This window comes from Cottoperca gobio, chromosome 5 (genome assembly GCF_900634415.1).
Source record: "Cottoperca gobio chromosome 5, fCotGob3.1, whole genome shotgun sequence".
Lineage (NCBI taxonomy): Eukaryota > Metazoa > Chordata > Actinopteri > Perciformes > Bovichtidae > Cottoperca > Cottoperca gobio.
Window position 1 is genome coordinate 19,323,650 of NC_041359.1, and position 21,463 is coordinate 19,345,112.

Here is a 21,463-nt window from a genome sequence, read left to right on the forward strand (position 1 = left end):
GCAAATTCAGAGAAAACTCCCAAGTTTGGACACCAAGATACCTGTAAATACTATTATGTACCACATACTGTATACGCTTGAAGAGTTTTACATTTAAAACATGTTTTGTTTTTCTGCAGATCAAATGAAAATAGTCCTGTTATTACGGACATCACGGATGAAAACTGTAGAGCTGTGTCATCCAGGTGACCATGTGGTTCACAACACAGACAAGAAGGGGATCATATCTCCACACATGACCAACAGTTGCTCAACATGTACAGACCTCAACAAGATACTCTGCTGGATGTGTTTCTTTTTTTAATCTAATATAGAAAACCTTAATGATGACATTATTTCTACTAAGTTCCTTTTTGGCCCGTGTACCAAAGTGAACACATTCTGCGACATTAATCTCATCTTTTCTATCACGGAGGCGCTTTCTCGTTGACATTGTTCGTTTTCTTTGGGCAGCAATGAAGTGTTGAATAACCAGCCTACAGTACACTGATGAGCAGAATCCATACATTTACACTATTTCTGTTGATTAAAGAAGATATGTATAAAAAGGAAAACATAGTCAGTGTTATTAGACAGAGCTCATTGACAAAGTTTGATTAAAACAAAAGGGAATTAAAGCATTAATCTCTGCATTTGTTTTTTATTCAGCTGTTGTGTATAAAAACAGAGAGTTGTAATATGAGATGTCATCTTTGTATTATAGTTGCTCCGTATGCAATACAGTTGCTTTTATGAACTTTTACATTCAAATAGGGTTTTTCAAGGGAATTTTAGCCATACAGAATTCCTAACTAGGACTTGTTATGACTTTGTTTGGAGTATATTGCTGTGTCGCAAGTTTCTACAACAAAGTTTGAAGAGCAATCAATACAAACAAACACGAGAGAAGGTTATACAAGCAAAGAAGAGGACGGCGGCAAAACCAAAAGTACACACTCTCTGGTTGGGTTAAAAGGTGGTGGAGTTGTGTCTGCCCTTATCAGTGGTGATGGAGTTGTTATAGTATGCCCTTATCAAAGATAACAAGTCTAAAGGCTGTCATCAACAGAACTATGTGCTGTTTCAATATTATTGAAGAGGAGGTGTAAAATATGTATAATAAAAACATGTCAAGCCATCATGCTTCAATAATGCCCTTACTCACACGTGGATGTTTGTGTTTGTTGGCTTAAACCTTCAGGAGAATTTTACCATTTGATTTTTCATTTTGGCTGTCATTTCTCTTCAAGCTGTTTTTGACACACATAAAACTCCTGTCTTTATGTAAAGTTTGGTTTTCAAAAAGGTCAACAAAAACAAACAAATCTGTATTTTTGTTCCGGCTGCTATCCCTATAACGAGTTAAAATATGTTAGTGATAGTCAATAAGATATTGGAAATATATATGGTGTAAAGGTTTTGTTGTGCATTTGAATGCAGATTATAATGTTTTAAGATTGTTAAAGGAGACAAAGCCCAGAATAAATGAATACCTCTAATGAAGTGAAGTGAGGGCAATTGGAGAATTAAGGACCCGCAGACAAAAACATAGTACACCATAACATGATTTTACAAGCGTTTTGTCTTAAGAGTCACCGTGTTGAGAGGCTTTGTTTTCTAGTTATTCTTCCACAGTGTCCCCCGGTGGGAGAAATAACAGAGGACGGTGAATGAAGTCCAGCTAATCCCCTCTTCTCTTGTGGGACCCCCTGAAGCCGCGTGAAGGGACCCTTAAAAAGTAGCTCAGGGGCCAGCAGCGGGGGCCCCTGTCCTGCTTGCAGCAGCAGCACCACTTGCAGTCAAGCAGCGGGACTCCAGGATCTCACTTCCCCAGCTGCTGACGTCAGCTGGCAGCCTGGGCTGTGCTCGCCGCTCCGGACATAGCGCCGAGAAAAATGCTGCTCTCCGTACCGCCAAGGGCAGGAATCAACCCATACAACGGCTATAACAGCAGAAACAGCAAAAAGGTAAACGCTTTCGTGCTTTTCCCTTATTTTCGGCTTGTTTCGCCCTGCAGGGCAACACGCCCGTGTCTGTCGCGACAGAAAAGGGCTTGTGACAGTGAGCTGCAGTGTCCTTGAAAAAGCGAAACGTACTGAATTTAACTTCAGACTTCGTGGGAGTGGAAATAGAGTTTATCGAGCAGCCGTGCTCCACGGTCCGTGTAGGTGGGGGGACATGAGCCACCGCTTGGTCCTGTCATGTTGGACGCCTGGTGTTTTATTTCGTAGTATTTGTGCGTGTGTAGTACAGTAAGGATGTCGATACGGCTCTGCTCACTCATTTGAAAAAAAAGTCAATGGTGGAGAGCAACTTTTATGGGTAACTGTACCGTGTTGGGATAGCGCGTCTGAGCCGGGATGTGTTTGTGGAAGTGGGGGGTCGGTTGGGAGGCAACATTAATTCTGCCTCTTTCTCTGGACACTCATATCTAGTGTTAAATCAGGTCTTCATTGTCTTGCTGCCGCGTAAGTTTGCAAAGTTTTTTTTTTTTTTTTTTTTTCCTTGTTTCCCATCTGAAAGCGGAATATGCCCCACCCCTTGAAAAACCCCACCAGACCCTGATGACTACATTCCCAGAATTATGAATCGCGCTCTCGTCGTTGCATTCAATGTTGACATTGTCACGTTTGTAACCAACATGTAAGGGAAAGATTCTCTAAACGACATTGGATGTACAACAGTGCAAGACTAGAATAACAAATGAAATACCTTTTTTTTTTTTTTTATTAAAAAATGTGTTAAAAGTGCAAAAATGATTCTGGTTACTGATGGCAGAGCTGTTCGGCTTTTTGTTTCTTTTTTCATCCTAAAATCCCTTTTCTGGAGCAGTGTAGGTTGCATGTATCATTCCTCTATGGACTATAAAGGCTTAGAAGTGATGGTAAAAGCTCTTTCATTATACATGGCGACATTATGTTGTGATTTCACAGTAGCTCCTCCTGTTCTTCTGCTCTGGCTGTGTTACTGTGTGTTCCTGGACCCAAAATGGCATTTGGAAAATGCATTTTGACATATTGTCTTTCTGTGATCTTGGGCACCGCCTGGCTGCTCATCCCTCCCCAGATCTGATGTCAACACTAGTGCCTGTCAGAGGAAGCATTGTGTTTGAATTGTTTGTTCTACACAGACACACACACTCGCACGCACAACACAATTTGCTATTTGTTTTAATGAAGTCACATTGCATTTTCACTGAATACACATTTATATGAAGTTCTTTACTTACGCTGTTACCAGGTTGGACCTCAATTTGTTGCTATGGGGAGACTATTTGACAAACCGTTCCTTCCTTTAACTCTTACAGCAAAACATTTACACCCACCAGGGACCAATAAAAAAATGTTAAGGCACTTTTTAAAAGGAAGAACACTGTGTGAGCAATCAGGAGGTGAGGTCTTGAAAGTGTCCTCACTTGCAGTTTCATTATTTTAAATGAGTCTCTGTTGTTTCTCACTAGCTATATGTCTCTCCTGATATCAACTATAAGCGTTCGAGCAGCAAAGATTAAGTGATTTAATACAATTCTGTAACTATTTTGATAATCGATTATTTGTTTCATCCATTTTTTAAAACAACAATTTCAAACAGTAGCTTCAAATATGAAGATTTGTTGCTTTTCTTTGTCATGTATATGATGGTGAATACTGTATATCCTGATGGTCAGACAAGCAATTTGAAGACGACACTGGTCTCTGGAAGAAAAAACACAGCAATTAAACAATAAACAATTATTGAATAATCGAGAAAATAATCAGACGATGACTTGATAAAGACAATACTTGTTAGTTAAAGCCCTAATGAGCCAAAGTTAGTGAGTTAAAGAGTCAGATGAGAAGATTGACATCACTCTCATGACTGAGCACTAAATATGCAGCTATAGCCAGCAGCTGGCTAACTTAGCTCAAAGACTGGAAAAAGGGGGAAAACGTTAGCCTGGCTCCAAAAATAATAAAATCTTCCATCGTTTTCCCCAAAATGTTGAACCTTTCCTTCAGGCAGAGATGACTGCAGCACTGGAGCGGTTATTAACTGACCAGTCTGTCATCATAGGAACACAGGTTGAATCTTTACTAAAGTGAAATTCACAAAGGTACCCCCCAACAGTGAGTTTCCCAGGAACCAGTGATAACATGTAATCTTATTGAAACTGTACCACACAGCAACAGAAGTACAAGAACAGATGGAGGATGTAACTGCATGTATGTTTCTTTAATACTAAAATGATATACACAGAGGGTGTCATATGCTGAACACATTGTAAAAGCCTTTTGAGGGGAAATGTGTGATTTTGCGCTATACAATGAACTTGACCCGAGTGTATACACTATGAACTATATACATACAGAAGAAGCTTTACAAATAAAGAATGTAAAAAGCAGTCTAAGTTGTCTCCTCCAGTTGTTTCAGTGGCCCCTAGCTTCTCTACTTTGTGGAGCTAAAGTTCACAGAGGGGTCAAGTTCCTGTTTTGTTATTCCTAACATTCCCTCCACCTCCTCCTCCTCCTCCTCCTCCTCATTATTTTTATCTCTTGCTCACATTCTGCCATACCTGAGCTGCATGAGTACACAAAATAAAAGCCGGATCACAAAATAAACACGGTGAGAAAAAGCGGTCTTCGTGTGTGCGAAGGTGATTACCGAGCCCAACGACTAAGAGGCGTTTGGTTTCTGTTGTGCTTAAAGCCAGCTGCTCCTCCCCTGACTCAGCAACTCATTTCCTCCCTCAAATAAATAGAATTAATGTTCTCAAATCAAATTTTATCCGGTTTCCGTGTAAAGCTTCCTGGATGGAAAAATAACAGGAGGCGGCCTGTCGCTTCTCAAGGTATCACGCGTCTCGCTCAGGGGCCCATCGAATGGCTTGGTTTCTTCTTTTTTTTTTACTCGTCAATCAGATTTTTGTTCTCGTGTTGGCGGGAATCCTTCTCACTGTGAACTGCTGTGATTTAAAGATCTGGATGCTTTGACACACACTCGTACAACTGGAGCATTGAATTGTCGCGCGGACTTAAAGGGTTTCACTAAGGCCATTCAGACATGGCAGAATAGCAGAAGTTAAATCAGTGATTTCACCCTGTCACTTTCAACTCTACAAGCTTTCAGGCGTCACCAGCGTTTCCCAACTCTTGCCCGTGCTGAGTATTCTTAGCGTTTGTGACATTGCTCTGTGACAGCACTGAGAGTCTGACTGCTGTGTGCGGGCAGCAAAGGAATCTAATGAATTCAAAACAAGGCTTCCAAACAAAAGAGGCTTGTTAAAAAAGCTTACACATCGACACAGAAAACATTTAGGACAGATTGATTATTTTATTTTTTTACCTTGTAACATAGAACGCTACGGTTATTAATAGAATGAAATGAGTGTCATAAAACGCCTTGATCAGCATATACAGAGTTTGGTTGGTAAAGCGTGTTCGTCATGTCGCAGATTGTTTATCGTGGCTGATGAACATGAAGCCCGTCACACAGAGAATATGGTTCATTTGCTGGTGGCAAAAAAAAAGAACTGAATCATTTTACAAAAAGTAATTGCATAACATGACACATAATATGAATTATGTTTTATATTATATGTTACAGTGGAATAACCCTACCAGTACATTCAGGAGAGAAAAAAGATTAGGGTTGGCCCGGATCATTGCTGCTTGTCATAATAGTTAATAATTAATTCATATAATAACAGTTAGTGTTTTATAACTTGATTGGATTTGCTCGCCTGCTTTGGTGAATCAAATCATGCACTTTAATAATTCCCATGGAAACCTTCCAATCAATCACAAGGGCTTATTTTGAGCAGGCAGCGCTAAATCACTCTGCTCTTAACACTGGTAAGAGCATTTTAACTAGACGAGCAACCTGCAATGAAATGAATAAATAATAAATACACCCATTTCATTTAACCTTTACTTATATGTAGCTGGAAGAAGATGTTTATTTCCTTGTGATATCCAGGCGTGTAGAAGTGAAGTGAGAAATGAACTAATTGAGTGTTAACGGCAACCTTTTTCATTAAAGTATTCACCAAGTTCACATCTTTTCAATGCCGAGCCTGTGTGTTTATAGTTGCACTTTTATTTTATTGCAGGATTGTGTTTATGGAAGAATTGTAGTCAGCCAATGTCTAATCTCAAAAGGCGTCAGTAATGTGTGTTCTTTTCCCTTGATGAGTGTTTTGTATTAAAAAATGTAACTACCAATACCTCAACAACTGGACAACATTTCATTTCTAATAGAATAAAGAAACCTACACAAACTATTCATTTTGAATAAGATTTGTGCGTATTTAGCTTAATACTGCTCTGAAAGTCACATACTTTGATTTACATTTAATCAAATGATCTTGTTCTTGGTGAAACTTTCCTTTTTGAGCAGTCTGTAGCTCTATGCCTTTTTTTTTTTTAGCTAGTTTTTCGACTTCATAGCGTGGATGAGTCTCACGGCTCTCGTTAATTCTGTTTCCCGCAGCAGCCGGCAGCTGTTTCCATCAAGCAAGCTATGATAAACCCACAGTACACGACCTGCCCGGCATCAAACAGCAGTTAAAGACAAAGATACTGACTACAGTGATTTTAAAGTGAATAAAAGTACTTTGTATGTAACGTAGCATGAGAATGACGTGGCACCAAATAATTACATTGACAAAGAAGCTCGAAGCCACTACAAGTCCGGCATATCTGATCAGTGCTTCTCTTACATTTTGGATTTATATTCATTCAATGGGATAAAAATGTTTCACTGTGACTGTTTGTTTGTAAGTAGTCAATTGCTAACAAATGACCCATATGAACTTTGACCTTGTTTTGGAGTTTGTGTTCCTCCTGGTGGTCAAAAATGAGTGAATGCAGCTTCAAGCTCTGAGCAGAGCGACCGCCTGCGGTAACATCAAGTACGAGTAAAGGCCGATTCATATTTTCCGCATCCTCGCGATCCGCCATGTCCGCGATGGTCCCTGAGCTATAAATATTATACTAGGGAGTATTAGCGAGTATCAACATGATCATCTTGCTTTAGTTACATTTTCTTGAAATGCTAAAGATAATGTCTGTGTATAAAACTCTCACATGCTTGCAACAAACACCTTTTTGTGTAATACGTTAAATACACAAATAATAATTGCTCTCTATAGAGCTACTTTTTGTGTATTAAAGCAGCTGCTCCGCTGCAGTGACTCTGTCCTCACTGAACTCTCCTGTACAGTAACGTTTGTCCTTCTGGCTCTTCACCAGTTCAATTTGTATCTATCGCTTTGTTTAATGTGTCAGATGTTTTGGATTGGTCCCCCAGCTTCACTGCCAAACGCATGCACCAGCCAAGGTGAACAGGTAGAGAGGGAGACGGAGTCCTTGGAGAAAGCACAGCTGTCAGAAATCTGATGCCAAATACCGCAGTGATGCCAGACACTCTGTGTGCCTCACATTTTGTTAGATCTCTAGCCGAGCTGAGGGCCGGTTTTTGTCAGTATCTGTTTCCAAGCTCTCGGGCTTTCGCCACCTGACCCGGCTTGAAAGCCGTACATGCATGTGCATTTGCACCGTTCATGTGCATCTAGGTGTGATCAACAGACATTAAGAGACAGACAGTTTGAAGATTAAAAGGTGCCTTTTAAAAAAAAAAAAAAAAAAAGACAATAGGAAGGGGAGGGTTAGAGACGGAAAGGAAGGAGGATTCAGGGACGAGTCTAGACGTGAGTTTGGTGTCGCTGTCACCTGGTTGGAATGCAGAGCTTCTCATTCAAATGGCCGTGTGTGATAAGATCAAACGCAGATGCAGAACATTTCCTGCCTGTCGCCATTCTGCGGCTTACTACTTTACTAAGACACGGTCCTCAACGAACCCTCGGCTAATATGAAGCTAATACATATTCTATTTTTCCAATATCTAGTATTATGACAAATTAGTAGTTAAATCATTTTTCATCAACATGGCAAACAGGAAATGATTTGGTTTTTAGAATCAAATAGCTTTTCCAAAATGTTTGTTGATGCTTCAGAAGCGAAGATTTTTAGGTATCAAATCATTTTTCCCATGACTCATTTTCCTCGTCGGTGCTAAAGTGGAGCTGGTGCAAAGCAGCAGCTCAGCGCCGTAACTCTATACAAGCCGGAAACTGCGCCCTCATTCAGCCAGGCTATAAATCTGTGCATTAGCATGTAAGTCAGTCAGCTGGTCACACAGCCATGGCTCTTTCCTGCCTGAGGAGAAGACAGGCAGTCAGGACACGGGAAGGCAGGCAGACCCCCCAACAGCTAGGAAATCCATGGAATTCTGTGGGTCAAACTGGGGTCAACTGGAGAAGCCCCCACAGGGAGAGACGGACGTAAAAACAGAGGAGTGAGACTAAAAAGAGGGTTGTAAATCGAAACAGAGATACAGTAGCAAATGTTTAAAGTGCTTCATAGCTTATTCTGTTGTCAACACATGAAATGAAAACGTACATTTTGGTGTATTGAGAGATGAAAGTCAGTCGGCACCAACACAAAGGAGTATTTGAGAAAGACACTTCCTGCCAGCTTCTAAGTATTGATGTAAGTTTACATCAAGGTAGAGGAAATGTTTTTATTTATAGAAGTGTTCTTGATTTTTACCTTAAGTTTGGTCCTAAAAATATCCAGCGATTTTTATTTATTTGAGCCTTTTGTTATGAATTTGGAGCATATGTTTAGCAGAGGAGGAGAAATGCCAACCCATCAAAACCCAAATGTCTTCTGAGGTTCAGGTTTCAAATGGTTCTTTTGTCCTGTCAGCGGTAATACCTGATGGTAATGCTCGGACTATCTATTAATATCTGAAAGCCCTTTAATCAACTGTCAATATAGGATGAATGGATTTAATCAGATGTTCTAACTTTTAGTATAATGATTGAAGTTGGCTGACCTGTTTGATTAATGATCTACTCGTCTGTTAAATAGAAGCAAAGGATTAGATTGCTGCTTAAATGATTACTAGTATAATTGATTAATCTAACGATTATCTTTTCGATTAATCTTTTGCTCCATAAAATGACCGAAAATTAGGAAAGAACGATATTCAGTTCATTATGATGTAAAACAGAGATAATCAGAACGTCTCCCTGTTGGAGAAGCAACGTTTTACTTACTTTAATGATTAATCAATTATCAAATGAGTTGGTGATTATTTGTCCAATGGATTAGTCGACTAATCGTTGCAGCTCGACTCAGCAACTAATGTTCAACTAATCAAATTTCTATTTTATTTTTTCAGAAAGTTGTGTTTCAGCTTAGGGTTTTGGCACAACACGTGCATAATCAAATGCATAAAGATGCTGTAATAGCCTCAAATGTAATCACCAACCAGCAGGGCACCAAAGGCCATTTGTGCTTAGATTTGATGAGTTCAGTTTGGGATGTTTATGTTACATTTAGTCAGCAGTTTAAAGATCATAAATCATTTATTTTTGACTCAAACTCTTATGCAGCTCTTAAAGATTGCTTACGTGTGTGCGTGTCAGACTGGTGATTTAAGGGGTTTTGTTGCAATGGTGTGCTCCTGGTCTAGTCTGGAGCTGGATTGGGACTTGGCACTCCGAGTGTGTGTATGTGATTACAGGTCTCTGCTGTCCTGCTCTTTCATTCACAAATGATCTGCCTCCAAAAAACGTATTCGTCACAAAATACACTGTGACGTGACAGATACACTGTGACGTGAAGGCTCGTGCTGAGTTTGTATGTTTTCCATTGGAACAAACCTTTTTTGTAAATAAATGGATGGTGCTTTATTTATTATTCAAATGTACCGGGGTTGGACAATTGACATAATAAAAGAAACATTTTTCTACAAGATAATGCAGATCAATTCCCAGTCAAAAAGACCTTGAGTTTATGCTTTAGTTTGTTGTGTTCTGAATTTGAATCTTTGAATTAAGTGCAAAATTTCAATCTGGATCTTTATCATTTCAAGCAACAACAAGAACACAAAGTTTTGTTTGTCCTCGGAGCATATATATATATATATATTATATATATATATATATATATATATATATATATATATATATATATATATATATATATAATTTTTTTTTTTTTTTTTTTTTTTTTTTTTTTTACTGGTGTACATGTGTAAATATCCCTGAAATGAAAGCGATGAAAGGAAAGAATGCGCACGCCTTTTTTTTTTCTTCATTTTACTTTTTAGCAGGTTTTGTATCTTACATGAACAAACATATTCAAACTTTTCAGCTTTCTTAAGCAGGAGTAGAGGAAGAGAGGATTATCTTCAGACAAATGAGCCTCTTGTTGAATCGTCTGCCGTGCTGCTGGCAAAATAGAGGTCAGAGGGGCTGTCTGAGAGGGGCTTCGTGCCTTTATGGATGGCGTCTAATTAGCGGGATTGGTTGGCGTTGCTGGTGGTCCTGGTGTGACTGTGACTTCCTGCTGGGCTTTTCCTAAACACCACCAGTCTGATCAGTGACCCTCTTTTGAAATTAACCCTTTGTCCTCTTGTCGCCTTCGTCCAGTCGCTCTCTCCAATGAGACGCTGCACCCTCATGGCGCTGAGCTCAGTCAGGAAGCATATTATTTTGTGCTTAATCCTTCATAAGGCAACACTGAATGAAAACATTTGGCTGTAAGATAATTTTTTTCTCCCAGCAAACAGACATTTGCCAGTTCAGGCGAGCCTGCTCTGCACTCAAGTGCATTTATTGCCTCAGTCTTATTTTGGAAACCAGCCAGTAGATCTATTCCTGGAAAGAGAGGTGTTTTTTTCAAAGTGATAATGAAACCGCATTTATCCCAATAAAATAAAAAAAATATTCCCCTGTATGGTTACACAATCTTTTGTTTGATTTCTCCAAGGAGAGCCACGATCCCATAGTGAGAGGTGGTTGTTGCGCAACAGCCTTTCATGTTCCTAGTGGTGAGTCATCCACTAGTAAACGGCCGTAGTTTACAACTAGTATTCGCTGGAAAGTCCTCGTAGACTCACTGATGAAACAAAACAACCCATCATAAGAAATTAGAAAGAAGTTCAGTAGTGGACGAGTTTGACGGCAGCTCATGACAGATGGTCGCAACATGAGCACGTTAATATGTATTGTCTTGTAGTAACAAACCCCTAATGTGCTGTTCTCTTTGAATTCTCCTTTGTTTTGATCAATGGACTTTGTATAAAAATGTGGACTGAACTGAACCCTGCTTTTACATCTTGCTACTCATGGTCTCATTAGGAGGGAAATGTCAGGACAGTGTTGAACCCCTGAGGCTTCTGGGAGTTTAGGTTGACATGCAAACTTAATAAGATGGCAGCAAATCATTTAGAAATACCTGCTTCCATAAGTACAAGTAAAATAAGAGTCAAGTCTATTTATTTCCGCATCATCAGATGGACTAAATGTTAGTTTGAGATCTTAAGAGCTTTGGTTTTGATACCGCAAGATTTTTTTTTTTGTGGTTCTGAAAGTAAAAAAGAAGTTACTCAACACGGAGAAAGCGTAAGAGGCCCCTTTTCCCTATATGGAGTAGGCAGCCAAGAGGCCCCACATTCCCCTCAGAAAGCACTATTGGTGAGTGTTGACATGAAGGCTGTATGATATCATTTCTTTCGCAGCTCCCACAAAATCATTGGTCTCATTCATTACTTTCTGTCTCAGCTTTAAACGCTCCTCTGAATTCTTCACACTCTGAATAATAACTAACATGGCTTCGCTTGTTCAAAGTTTGCTGGTGTTGAAGAATATGAAATATTCACTGTCTTCTTTTGTGTGTTCATGCGCAGTCAACTAATTCAGTTTCCTTCTTATTGCAACAGACCTATGTGTCCTCCAGCCATCAAATGGCGCCCCCCAGTCCCAACCACAACAGTAGCAGCAACAGCAGCGGGGGCGGGGAACAGCTGAGTAAAACTAACCTGTATATCCGCGGCCTCCATCCGGGGACCACAGACCAAGACCTGGTCAAGCTCTGCCAACCGTGAGTGATTTCTAAACTTCTTTTTTTGATGGACTGACGATATTGAAATTGGAAAGGATGCAACGTCACACAGACATGTTCTGTTATGCGGATTGATCCTCAAGAATTCTACATCATGAGACTCATTTATAGAGAAATAGTGTGCCGCTTATTTGTTTTCTTGCCAAGAGTTACATGAGAAGATCAATATGAGTCCTGTCTGTGCATGAAGCTATAACCAGCAGACAATTATCTTTGCATGAAAACTTGAACCAGAGGTAAACAACTTTCCTGGCTCTGTCCAAAGGTCGAAAATACACCTGCCAACAACTCTACAGCTCCGTAGTTAACATGTTATATCTTGTTTATTTAATCCATTCACATACAGAAATTACTTTAGTATTTTAGGGAACCTACATGCTGTAGCTGTTTCTTTAAAAACACAACCTCACAGAGAAAGACTCTGGGATATGGCATATGGACGGCGTAATGGTGCACAACATACCTCCACACGACAAACGCCACACGACGAACGCCACACGGCGAACGCCACACAACGTAAATAAACATAATTTCTCAAAAATGTCAAACTATTCGTTTTAATGATAATATCTCAAGAAGATAGGCATGTATTATGTTCGGTTTGTTAATCAATTACAAACTCCAAATGATCATGTAACAAAATCTCAATAATATGTAAGCTGTGCCGGTATGTAGGCCAATGGTCAAATATATTAAAATATTATAATAATTAGGAAAGGTATGTCCGTAAAGTTCAGAAAAAAAAGTTATTTAGGCAGGAAGGAAGGAAAAGTGGTTTTTTGAATAAGGATGCTGAATTACCACAACTCAAGCCAGTTTGATTTAAACCTTGACAATCTCAGGAAACACTAAAACATTCAGCAAAATGGTAGAGCCTTAGAGGGAAATAGGGAATGAATACAGAGAGTTGAGAAAAGGACAGGAAGGGGGGGTAAAGAAGGAGAGAAGAGGCCAGAGAAGGGTGCAGCATGTTGCCTCCTCATGTCCTGATCTAACCTTTCACTTTGTGTGAAGTTGAACTGGCTCCAGTGCAGTGAACGAAGACTTACACACCCCTACACAAACAGTCTAGTCTGTAGAGTATGTACACACACACACACACACACACACACACACACACGGACTAAATCAAACCCCGGTAATAAAGCAACCAAACTGGTTATGGCTGCTGCAAGTTAGGGCTATGCTGTATGTCACACAAGTGATTTGTAAACCTTAGCCATGCATCCGTCATCTCCTCGGGTCATTCCCAGTAACAACACGCCTCCCTGAACAAGCACTGGCCATAGCTAATAAAACCTGACTTGACAATACTAACACCCACAGCCTTCTCTGAGTAATATGTGTGTGCGTGTGTGTGTGTCATTCTCCAGCTCAACCACTCTGACCCTACACAAGGAAGCCTCTGAAACATCAAACCCACATTGCAAATGTACACGGCTCATATCTGATAATCATGTTAATATCTGAGTGTACACACACATTGTCAAAGCGAATCTGCGGTTAGGGACTAAAGAGTAAAAGCAGGAGACTGACAGAGAAGTCATTGTGGGGCTGTTAGAGAAGTCGACAGAGGACGGAGGCTTCAGGGGAGGGTGGGAGGGTTACCTCTGAAGAGGAAACTTAAATAAGTAGGTAGCATGGCCTGCTGGGAAAGAATGTCAGACAGTCGCATGTGGGTCAGAGCGGTGTTTTAAGTCCCTGTGGCCTCCGCAGTGTGGTGGGCTGCTGTACTGCTGCAGAGGGGCTGAGGTAAGCGGAGGGTCACACAGTCACTGTTTTTGGACCTTCGAACTCTTCTGGTGTCTCTGTTGGGGAAAACATGAAACACAGCGTTTTTTGTCTTTGTCATGCTTCTTATGAAAACTCCCACTGATCAATAAGACTTCAGTGTTATTCAACCTGAAGGTATGAGCTGCACTTTAGGAAAATCCCAGAAAGTATTTATGATTGTGGGAAAAAACTTTTGTTTGGTATTTATTATTTATTTGTCCTTAACTTTAATTAATTTAATTAATATTTTTGATTGTTGGACTGTTAAATAATAAGGAAACGTGTGTGTGTGTGTGTGTGTGTGTGTGTGTGTGTGTGTGTGTGTGTGTGTGTGTGTGTGTGTGTGTGTGTGTGTGTGTGTGTGTGTGTGTGTGTGCTGAAATGCACCGTGTATGGTCGCCTCTGACTCTATGAATGTGTGTGAATAGGTGAACGCTGACACGTGTTGTAAAGTGCTTTGAGTGATCGCAAAGATTGGAAAAGCGATATATAAATGCACTCCATTTACCATTCACTGCAAATGGAGTCAGTTTCACTGAATTGATGCCTAATATTAGTTAAGATGAATTAATGTTGATATGGTTCATCCATTTGAGCCCCACATTATTAAAACAAAGCAATATAATATTATATTGCTTTGTTTTAACTACAAAACTTTGAATATTTCTCTAGTTTTTGCACAATGGTTAACTGTACATTTTGCATGTATGTTTCTACATTTGTTCAGGAAAAAAAAGCTCAGAGATATGAGCAAAAGAAATGTAAAATGTCAGCTGGCTTGAATGGTTTAAATGATATCAAGCTTAATGACCACTTTGCAGCTGTTGGATGGCAGTGGGAAACGATGAACATAGCCTATGCAAAGGTCATTTGGGTCTGTGGCAGTGGATGATGAATTATTAATTTCTGCAGTGCGGAAGTGTCCTCTATAATGTATCCATCTATCAATGAATGAATGCACACATCCAGCTGTGGCTTATCATGTTAGCTGAATGATTGTTCACATATAAATGTAAATAGTTTTTGTTTCACAAAACAAAAGCATGGCCTGTATGCACATGTACATTTTAGAAACTTGGAAGTGATAAGGCCGCACATGTTTTGCATAAATACTTTGGTGTAGAGCTGCAACAATTAGTAAACTAATCGATTTAGACAATCGACAGCAAAATAATTGCCAACTATTTTGATAATCGGTTTATCATTAAAGTAATTTTTCATGCAAAAATGGCAGAAAATGCTGTTTTCAGCCTCTGAAATATGGACATTTCCTGCTTTTTCCTCTTCTCCTGTTTACATCATATTATATATTATTATTTACATATTAATATATATATAATATATAATGAATATATATATATTATATAATATAGAAGTGAAGATATAATTTAATATATATAGAATATATATATATATATAGAATATATATATTATATAATATAATATATATCTATATATATATATATATATATATAATATTATCTATAATATTAATAATATATATATATATTATAGATATAATCTATATATATATATATATATATATCATATATCTAATACTATCTCCTATATCTATGATCTATATATATATATATATATATTATATATATACTATCTAATATATATATATATATATATCTATATATCTCATATATATATATATATATACGGTTGGGCTGACAAAACAAGACATTTAAAGACATCACCCTGGTTTTGTGAACTGGGATGGACATTTTGCACTATTATCTACATTTTATAGACCAAATGATTAATCGAGACAATTATCAGCAGATGGATTGATAATAAAAAATAATCGTTACTTGCAGCCCCACTTTGTCGTGACCCAGTTCTCTGCAGTGACTTGTCAGCTCTGAGTCATCTGGGCAAATGTCCACTAAAAGAAGTCGGGAGTGTAGGACCCAGCGGTGCGCTGCGATGTGGGGGTGGAAAAACAGAGCGAGGGAGAGGGATGTGGTGGGAAGGAAGGTGAACCGGAGGGGTGAAGCATCAGGTTACAGTGTACATTCCGCCCAGACGCCATGTCGCCCAAACAGAGGAACTCACTGGCTAAATTCACCAGACAAGGGCAGGTCTATTATACTGTAGTGCTGATGCACAGTACTAAAACACTGCAATTCAGTACTCTCCACATCTTAAACAACACTTCTCAGTTACTGCTTTTGAGGAGATTTTCATAGCATGACTGTCTGATTCTGCATCAATGCATTCATTGATCCTCCTCTTTTACTGATTGGCCTTTGTCATGTTTTTCTATTGACAACCGTGGACTTATATAACAGGTTAGAACACATTTGTTTCATACACTATTTCTCTCCTTTTTTTTGTGCAATTAAATGGATCAAGTATACAGTAAGTTCCCTTGAACGTTAATATTTCTATTTGTGAGTCAGACATTGCCAGTGACAACACTTAAAAGCTTAATTTGAGCCAAAAATACCCGAGAGCAGAGCTGTTTTAAGTAGAGAGGTGTTTGTTTGTGTGTTAATCTGCGTGTATGTGTGAGTGGTACAGACAGGCCTGGAACAAGTTGTTTTTGGCCCTAGGGTGCTGTCTCCTGTCTGTTGAAAGCGCCGCCAGAGAACAGAGTAACTGTACAGCTTTCACCAGCAAACACAGACAGAAAGGGTGGAGGCGGACAACGTTTTCTGTGACACATAAAATGTAATTAACAAGACACACTTGATGGTGTGAAAGAGTACGTGTTCATGTTTACACCTGTAGTCAGGCAGACTGAGGAAGTGTTTGGTATGCAGAGGTAGTAGCAGATTCCTTCCGTCCCCTCGTCAGACATTGATCCTGTGTTCTGTCTCTCTTCTTGTCTGTCCCAACAGATATGGGAAGATTGTGTCGACCAAGGCCATCTTGGATAAAACCACCAACAAATGTAAAGGTGAGTTAAACTGTCGTTTTAACTCATTTATTTAAGTGACAGTTGAGTTCACTTCTCCCACTTTGTTGGTTATTGAAAGAGTATTTCATTTTATGAATCTACAGCCAGCCGATGTTTAGCTTAGTTTAGCTGAAAAAGCTAGCTTAGCTCTGTCAACGTAGCTACCAGTACCTCTAAATCTATTAAATTAACATGTAGTAATAATAATAAATTGTATTTATAAAGCGCCTTTCAAAGCTAAAAGAAATGTCAAGGCGCTAATGTTTGTATGTTTAATATACAAAACATACAAAAGTGTTTGGACAGTCAGGCTAGCTGTTTCCCCCCGCTAAGCTAACCTGGCTTTAGCTTCATATTTGACAGACAGATACGAGAGTGGTATTGATATTCTTATCTAACTCTCAGCAAGAAAGCCCATACCTCTAAAAGAAAAATAACATCACCGCAATTTTAATATGTGATTTGTTTATTTTACAGGATATGGCTTTGTGGACTTCGACAGTCCGGCAGCAGCACAGAAAGCTGTTACAGCTCTGAAGTCCAGCGGGGTCCAGGCTCAGATGGCCAAAGTAAGAATCTGCCAACTGTTGATTAGCTTTGTTACACAGGCACCACTTCTTTTACCCCCAAATCACAATTAGGGTAAACTCAAGTTCACTTCATGATCCGGTCTTGTCTGGCTGTTCTCTAAAATGTATTGATCCCAAAAGAGCCACCTGCTAAACTTTGACCACAGAGTCAAAGGCAATCCCTTTTTTCTCTCCATAAGCATACTTTCACCCTCTCTATCATGTAAAAGGTTACATGAAGTGGCCTCATTGGCAGTGAGTGTCCTGTTGGCAAGGGTGCAAGATAAACTTTGGTTTATAGGGAGGCGTGTGTTATGTTGTACTTAGTTGGGTGAACCTCTGCCAATAATCGACAGGTACAAGAAGGATACAGTCTGGCTTGATGCAGACTAGATTTGTTACAGGCTAAATGACTCACCTTTTTGTTAATTCACCACTCTTTGCTTGTTAATCCTTTACTGCATTCCCCTTTCATCCTCATTTTTTCTTCTCTTTCTTCATCACCCTCCTCACCGCCTTCTCTCTCTCCTCTCCCCTCACACCCTTGTTTCTGTGCTTGTGTATGTTGCTAACCTGCTACTGTTGTAGCGCTTGTTCTGAGCTCTTTGTCCAAGTGTCTGCAGTCAAAGCAACTCTTGTCGGCCCATTAAGCTGAGCCCTTTGGCTCTCAGACTCCCCATTGAGGGAACCCAGAGGAGGGTGCCACTACACACACTGTCAATGGGACAGGCACAATGAGCTGGCATTGTCCATCGTCTGGGCCCAGGCCTGGGGCTGACACCAGCACTTAATACACTCCACCCTAGTGTCCCGGCCCCCCTATCCATGTCCTGCACCCAAACAGACACACTGCAATGTAACACCAGGATCTCCCTCAACCCAGCCCCGGAAAACTGTAACAGATCCACACTGCCAGCTGACCTCAACCAGTCCAGTGCAACTAAACCCGGTGTCTAAGTTCTCTGCACCTCCTCTGTAAGAGGGCCACACAATCCTGTGTATCTCAATACCCGGCAAGTGCAACTGGACACCAAGACTCGACTCACCCAGACAACATGTGCTCAGTCAGAGGTGTTGATAACTACTATAAAAACCTAAACATACACAGCTGCTTCAGATTCACTAGGCTACCCCACGCCAGAAAAAAAAAACAAGCATTTGTCTAAAATCAGTTCAATATCAAACTCTCAAGTGTAGTTTCACCTGTTTGCTGCTTCACCATGGTTGCTGCAGAGTGTTGTTCACGAACAGAATGAGCCACACCTTGCACTCGCCGTCCTCAGAGTATGCTCAGTCACCGAACAAACCACCCCAGCCCTGAGGCTGCGGGCCCAGAGGAGCCGCGTGCTAAAGGGACGGGAGAACCACGGCAGAGTTGAAAATAGATCCGTTCTTACTTTCCTGCACCTCCCTGTTCAAACTCAGACGTCAGCTTGCTGCTCGACACACAAGATGGCAAATACACAGACACACCTCAACAGACCTCAGGCCTGGAACCACAAACAAATATGCTCTGTGAGGCCTCGGCAAATCCCATTCTCATATGCCTGGGCGGGGTCCTACGGCAGGATGGATATTTGTTTTGAGTATGAAAATGGGATATCGTGTGTATTAGCCTAGGTAAAGATACAAAGATAAAAGAAGAGGGAGTTTTTCCCTTTTCCTTTTGTGAACTCCATTAGTCTCATCTGGCCCAAGACCTCCCACGGTATGCCACTGTGCGTATTGCCGCACCCAGAGTGACGACAATCACAGAAAATAGGTTATCTCTTGGCCAGGCGGTTCATAGAGGCAGTAAATCTTCATTTGAGATAGAAGTTTGACTTGCATCTGACAGTTTCTGTTCCGCACAAGTGAAAAACTGGTTTGCAGAGCGAGCTAATAGTAGCGAGTGTTAGGAAGAGGCGACAAAATGGAAAATGATAGCGATAAAATACATTTTGATGGAAGAGACGAGCCTGTTAATCAGCAGGCACTCATTTATCCTCTTTTTGCTCTTTTCTGTCATCCTCCTCTTTCATTACCCAAATTACTCAAGACTCTCACTATCTTGTCAGTTCCCTCCTTCTGTACACACAAATATCAGCCTTTTAAGCTCCTCATTTCTCCCACCCTCCCTCTGCTCTATCCTCTTCCTTTACTCTCTGTTTCCCTTTCCACTCTTTTTAGCCCTGCCTCTTTTCTCCCGGTTGCCAGGCTCCTGTTGCTCTCTGAACTCCTTAACTTCATGCCTGGCTTCCTGTATGCTTCTGCACAGTCACACAAGGTTTCACTTTCAAGCTACTGGAACAAAATAAGGCTCTCAATAAACTCTCTTTACTTGCAGCTCTTGCAGATCTCTTAATTAGACTACATTCCTCGTGACTATGCGACTTAATCTTTGCAGACAAATTAATATTAGCATGTGTCAGTATATTCATGCGTGCTTGGGGATTTTAAAAAACCAGACTGCCTTAGTTGAGGCAATGACACCAGGCACATGGGTGACAAATGATTCAGGGTTTCAGTTTATTGATGCTAATTGCTTCAAAACATTTGATCCGTATTAGGTCCCATTAAAATTTGATGCTTGACATGGTGCTCGCATATGGTGAAGTATTAATGTGCCAAGAGCGATGGCAGGTGTGACGGGTCACAGTACTGCCTACACAGGAAGTTCTGCAGTGTGAAAAGGATTTGGGAAGTGATAAGAAATGTTCCATTCACAGATGCAAATGCATTAGCAAAGATATGTGAGTGTTAAACAAAAGATAAATATTATTGAAGTCATTTGGGCGTATGTCCTCTGAGACAACTGCAAGTAGTGTAGTAGTAATCATACGGAGCTACTAATGAAGCAATAGTTATAATGCAAACCTGTATTGGTATTACAGTGAAACAAAAAGAATCCCATCTCTTCAAGTAGGTCCAAAGAAGATCTGTATGTGAACTGATTTTCATGTCCACTTCCTGTGCAGCAACAAGAGCAGGACCCCACCAACCTCTACATCTCCAACCTGCCAGTGTCGATGGATGAGCAAGAGCTGGAGAGCATGCTCAAGTCCTTTGGCCAGGTCATCTCCACACGCATCCTCCGCGACGCTAACGGGACCAGCCGTGGTGTGGGATTTGCCAGGTCAGACACGATACACTACTTCACGGTGGTGTGTGTGATGATTCCAGCACACACACAAAAAAACGAAGAAGAATAAAATTTGACTTTGACTGTATTTCAGAATGGAGTCCACGGAGAAGTGCGAGGCCATAATTCAGCATTTCAACGGCAAATTCATCAAGACTCCACCAGGAGTGCCTGGTGCGTGGAATGTTTGTTTGGTGTTTTAGGAACCAGATATTGTTGTTGTTGGTGCCAGAGCTCAGTGTTTTTTGTTCCTCGCTGTGACCATTGAATTCACTCTCTTGTTTGATCTGTTGCTTTCACAGTGCCCACAGAGCCCTTATTATGTAAGTTTGCAGACGGAGGTCAGAAGAAGAGGCAGAACCAGGGGAAGTACCTCCACAATGGAAGGCCCTGGGCTAGAGATGGAGATACAGTAAGATGGCCACTTTTAACTCGTGTCATTTCCTGTTGGACATTTAAAGCAAGAACATCCTTCTCACTGTGCGCTCGATGACTGGTTTTAGTACAGTTTGTTTATAATTGTTTAAACAAGTGTTTGTGTGACCTCACTAATTCTGAATCCTGCGTACTGTTTTCCTAGGGAGGAATGACTCTTGCGTATGACCCCGCAGCCTTACAAAATGGGTGAGTGGTATGCATGGACTGACTGAAAACAGTCCCAACCCTCCAGGAAAATAAAAGTCGTACTCAAACTGTGGGGATGTGCTGCCCTCTGCTGGACATTGCAGGCACACAGAAATGTTGTTAATGTAGTTGGAGACACACAGCAGATTGTTGACATGGTGTGGCTGTCTTCATGTTTTCTTCTTGCTTTGCTCCGTCTGTTCCGCAGCTTCTACTCCTCACCCTACAGTCTGGCTCCAAACCGAATGATCGCCCAGACTTCCCTCTCACCCTACATGCATTCTCCCGTCTCATCCTACCAGGTGGGACTTTTCATTGTTTTTATAATTCAAATACTGACTTTTAATCTGTCTTTTTTTAAAGGGGAACACTAGCGAAATGAAGAATTCTAATGTTATTTCCAGGGAATAGGAAAGTTCAGTCAATATTTGGGAACATGAGCTACTCTCTCTCTCTCTCTCTCTCGCTCTCTCTCTCTCTCTCAAAGACAGAAAGCAGAGAAGTATCAAACTTGTGATGGAGTATAAATTCT

The 21,463-nt window shown here is 40.4% G+C and overlaps 1 protein-coding gene across 1 annotated transcript in view; it reads left to right on the top strand.

The window, feature by feature from the left end:
• Nucleotides 1–1,820: 1,820 nt before the first annotated feature.
• The window catches only part of LOC115008481 (RNA-binding motif, single-stranded-interacting protein 2-like), a 23,953-nt gene continuing 4,310 nt past the window's right edge, over nucleotides 1,821–21,463 (top strand). Inside the window, exons 1-9 of the mRNA XM_029432100.1 lie at nucleotides 1,821–1,946; nucleotides 11,752–11,912; nucleotides 16,559–16,617; nucleotides 17,095–17,186; nucleotides 20,144–20,301; nucleotides 20,402–20,481; nucleotides 20,610–20,719; nucleotides 20,888–20,931; nucleotides 21,140–21,233. Of these exons, the coding sequence (XP_029287960.1) occupies nucleotides 1,875–1,946; nucleotides 11,752–11,912; nucleotides 16,559–16,617; nucleotides 17,095–17,186; nucleotides 20,144–20,301; nucleotides 20,402–20,481; nucleotides 20,610–20,719; nucleotides 20,888–20,931; nucleotides 21,140–21,233 (870 nt within the window). The 5' untranslated portion in view covers nucleotides 1,821–1,874. The remainder of the gene's footprint in view (nucleotides 1,947–11,751; nucleotides 11,913–16,558; nucleotides 16,618–17,094; nucleotides 17,187–20,143; nucleotides 20,302–20,401; nucleotides 20,482–20,609; nucleotides 20,720–20,887; nucleotides 20,932–21,139; nucleotides 21,234–21,463) is intronic.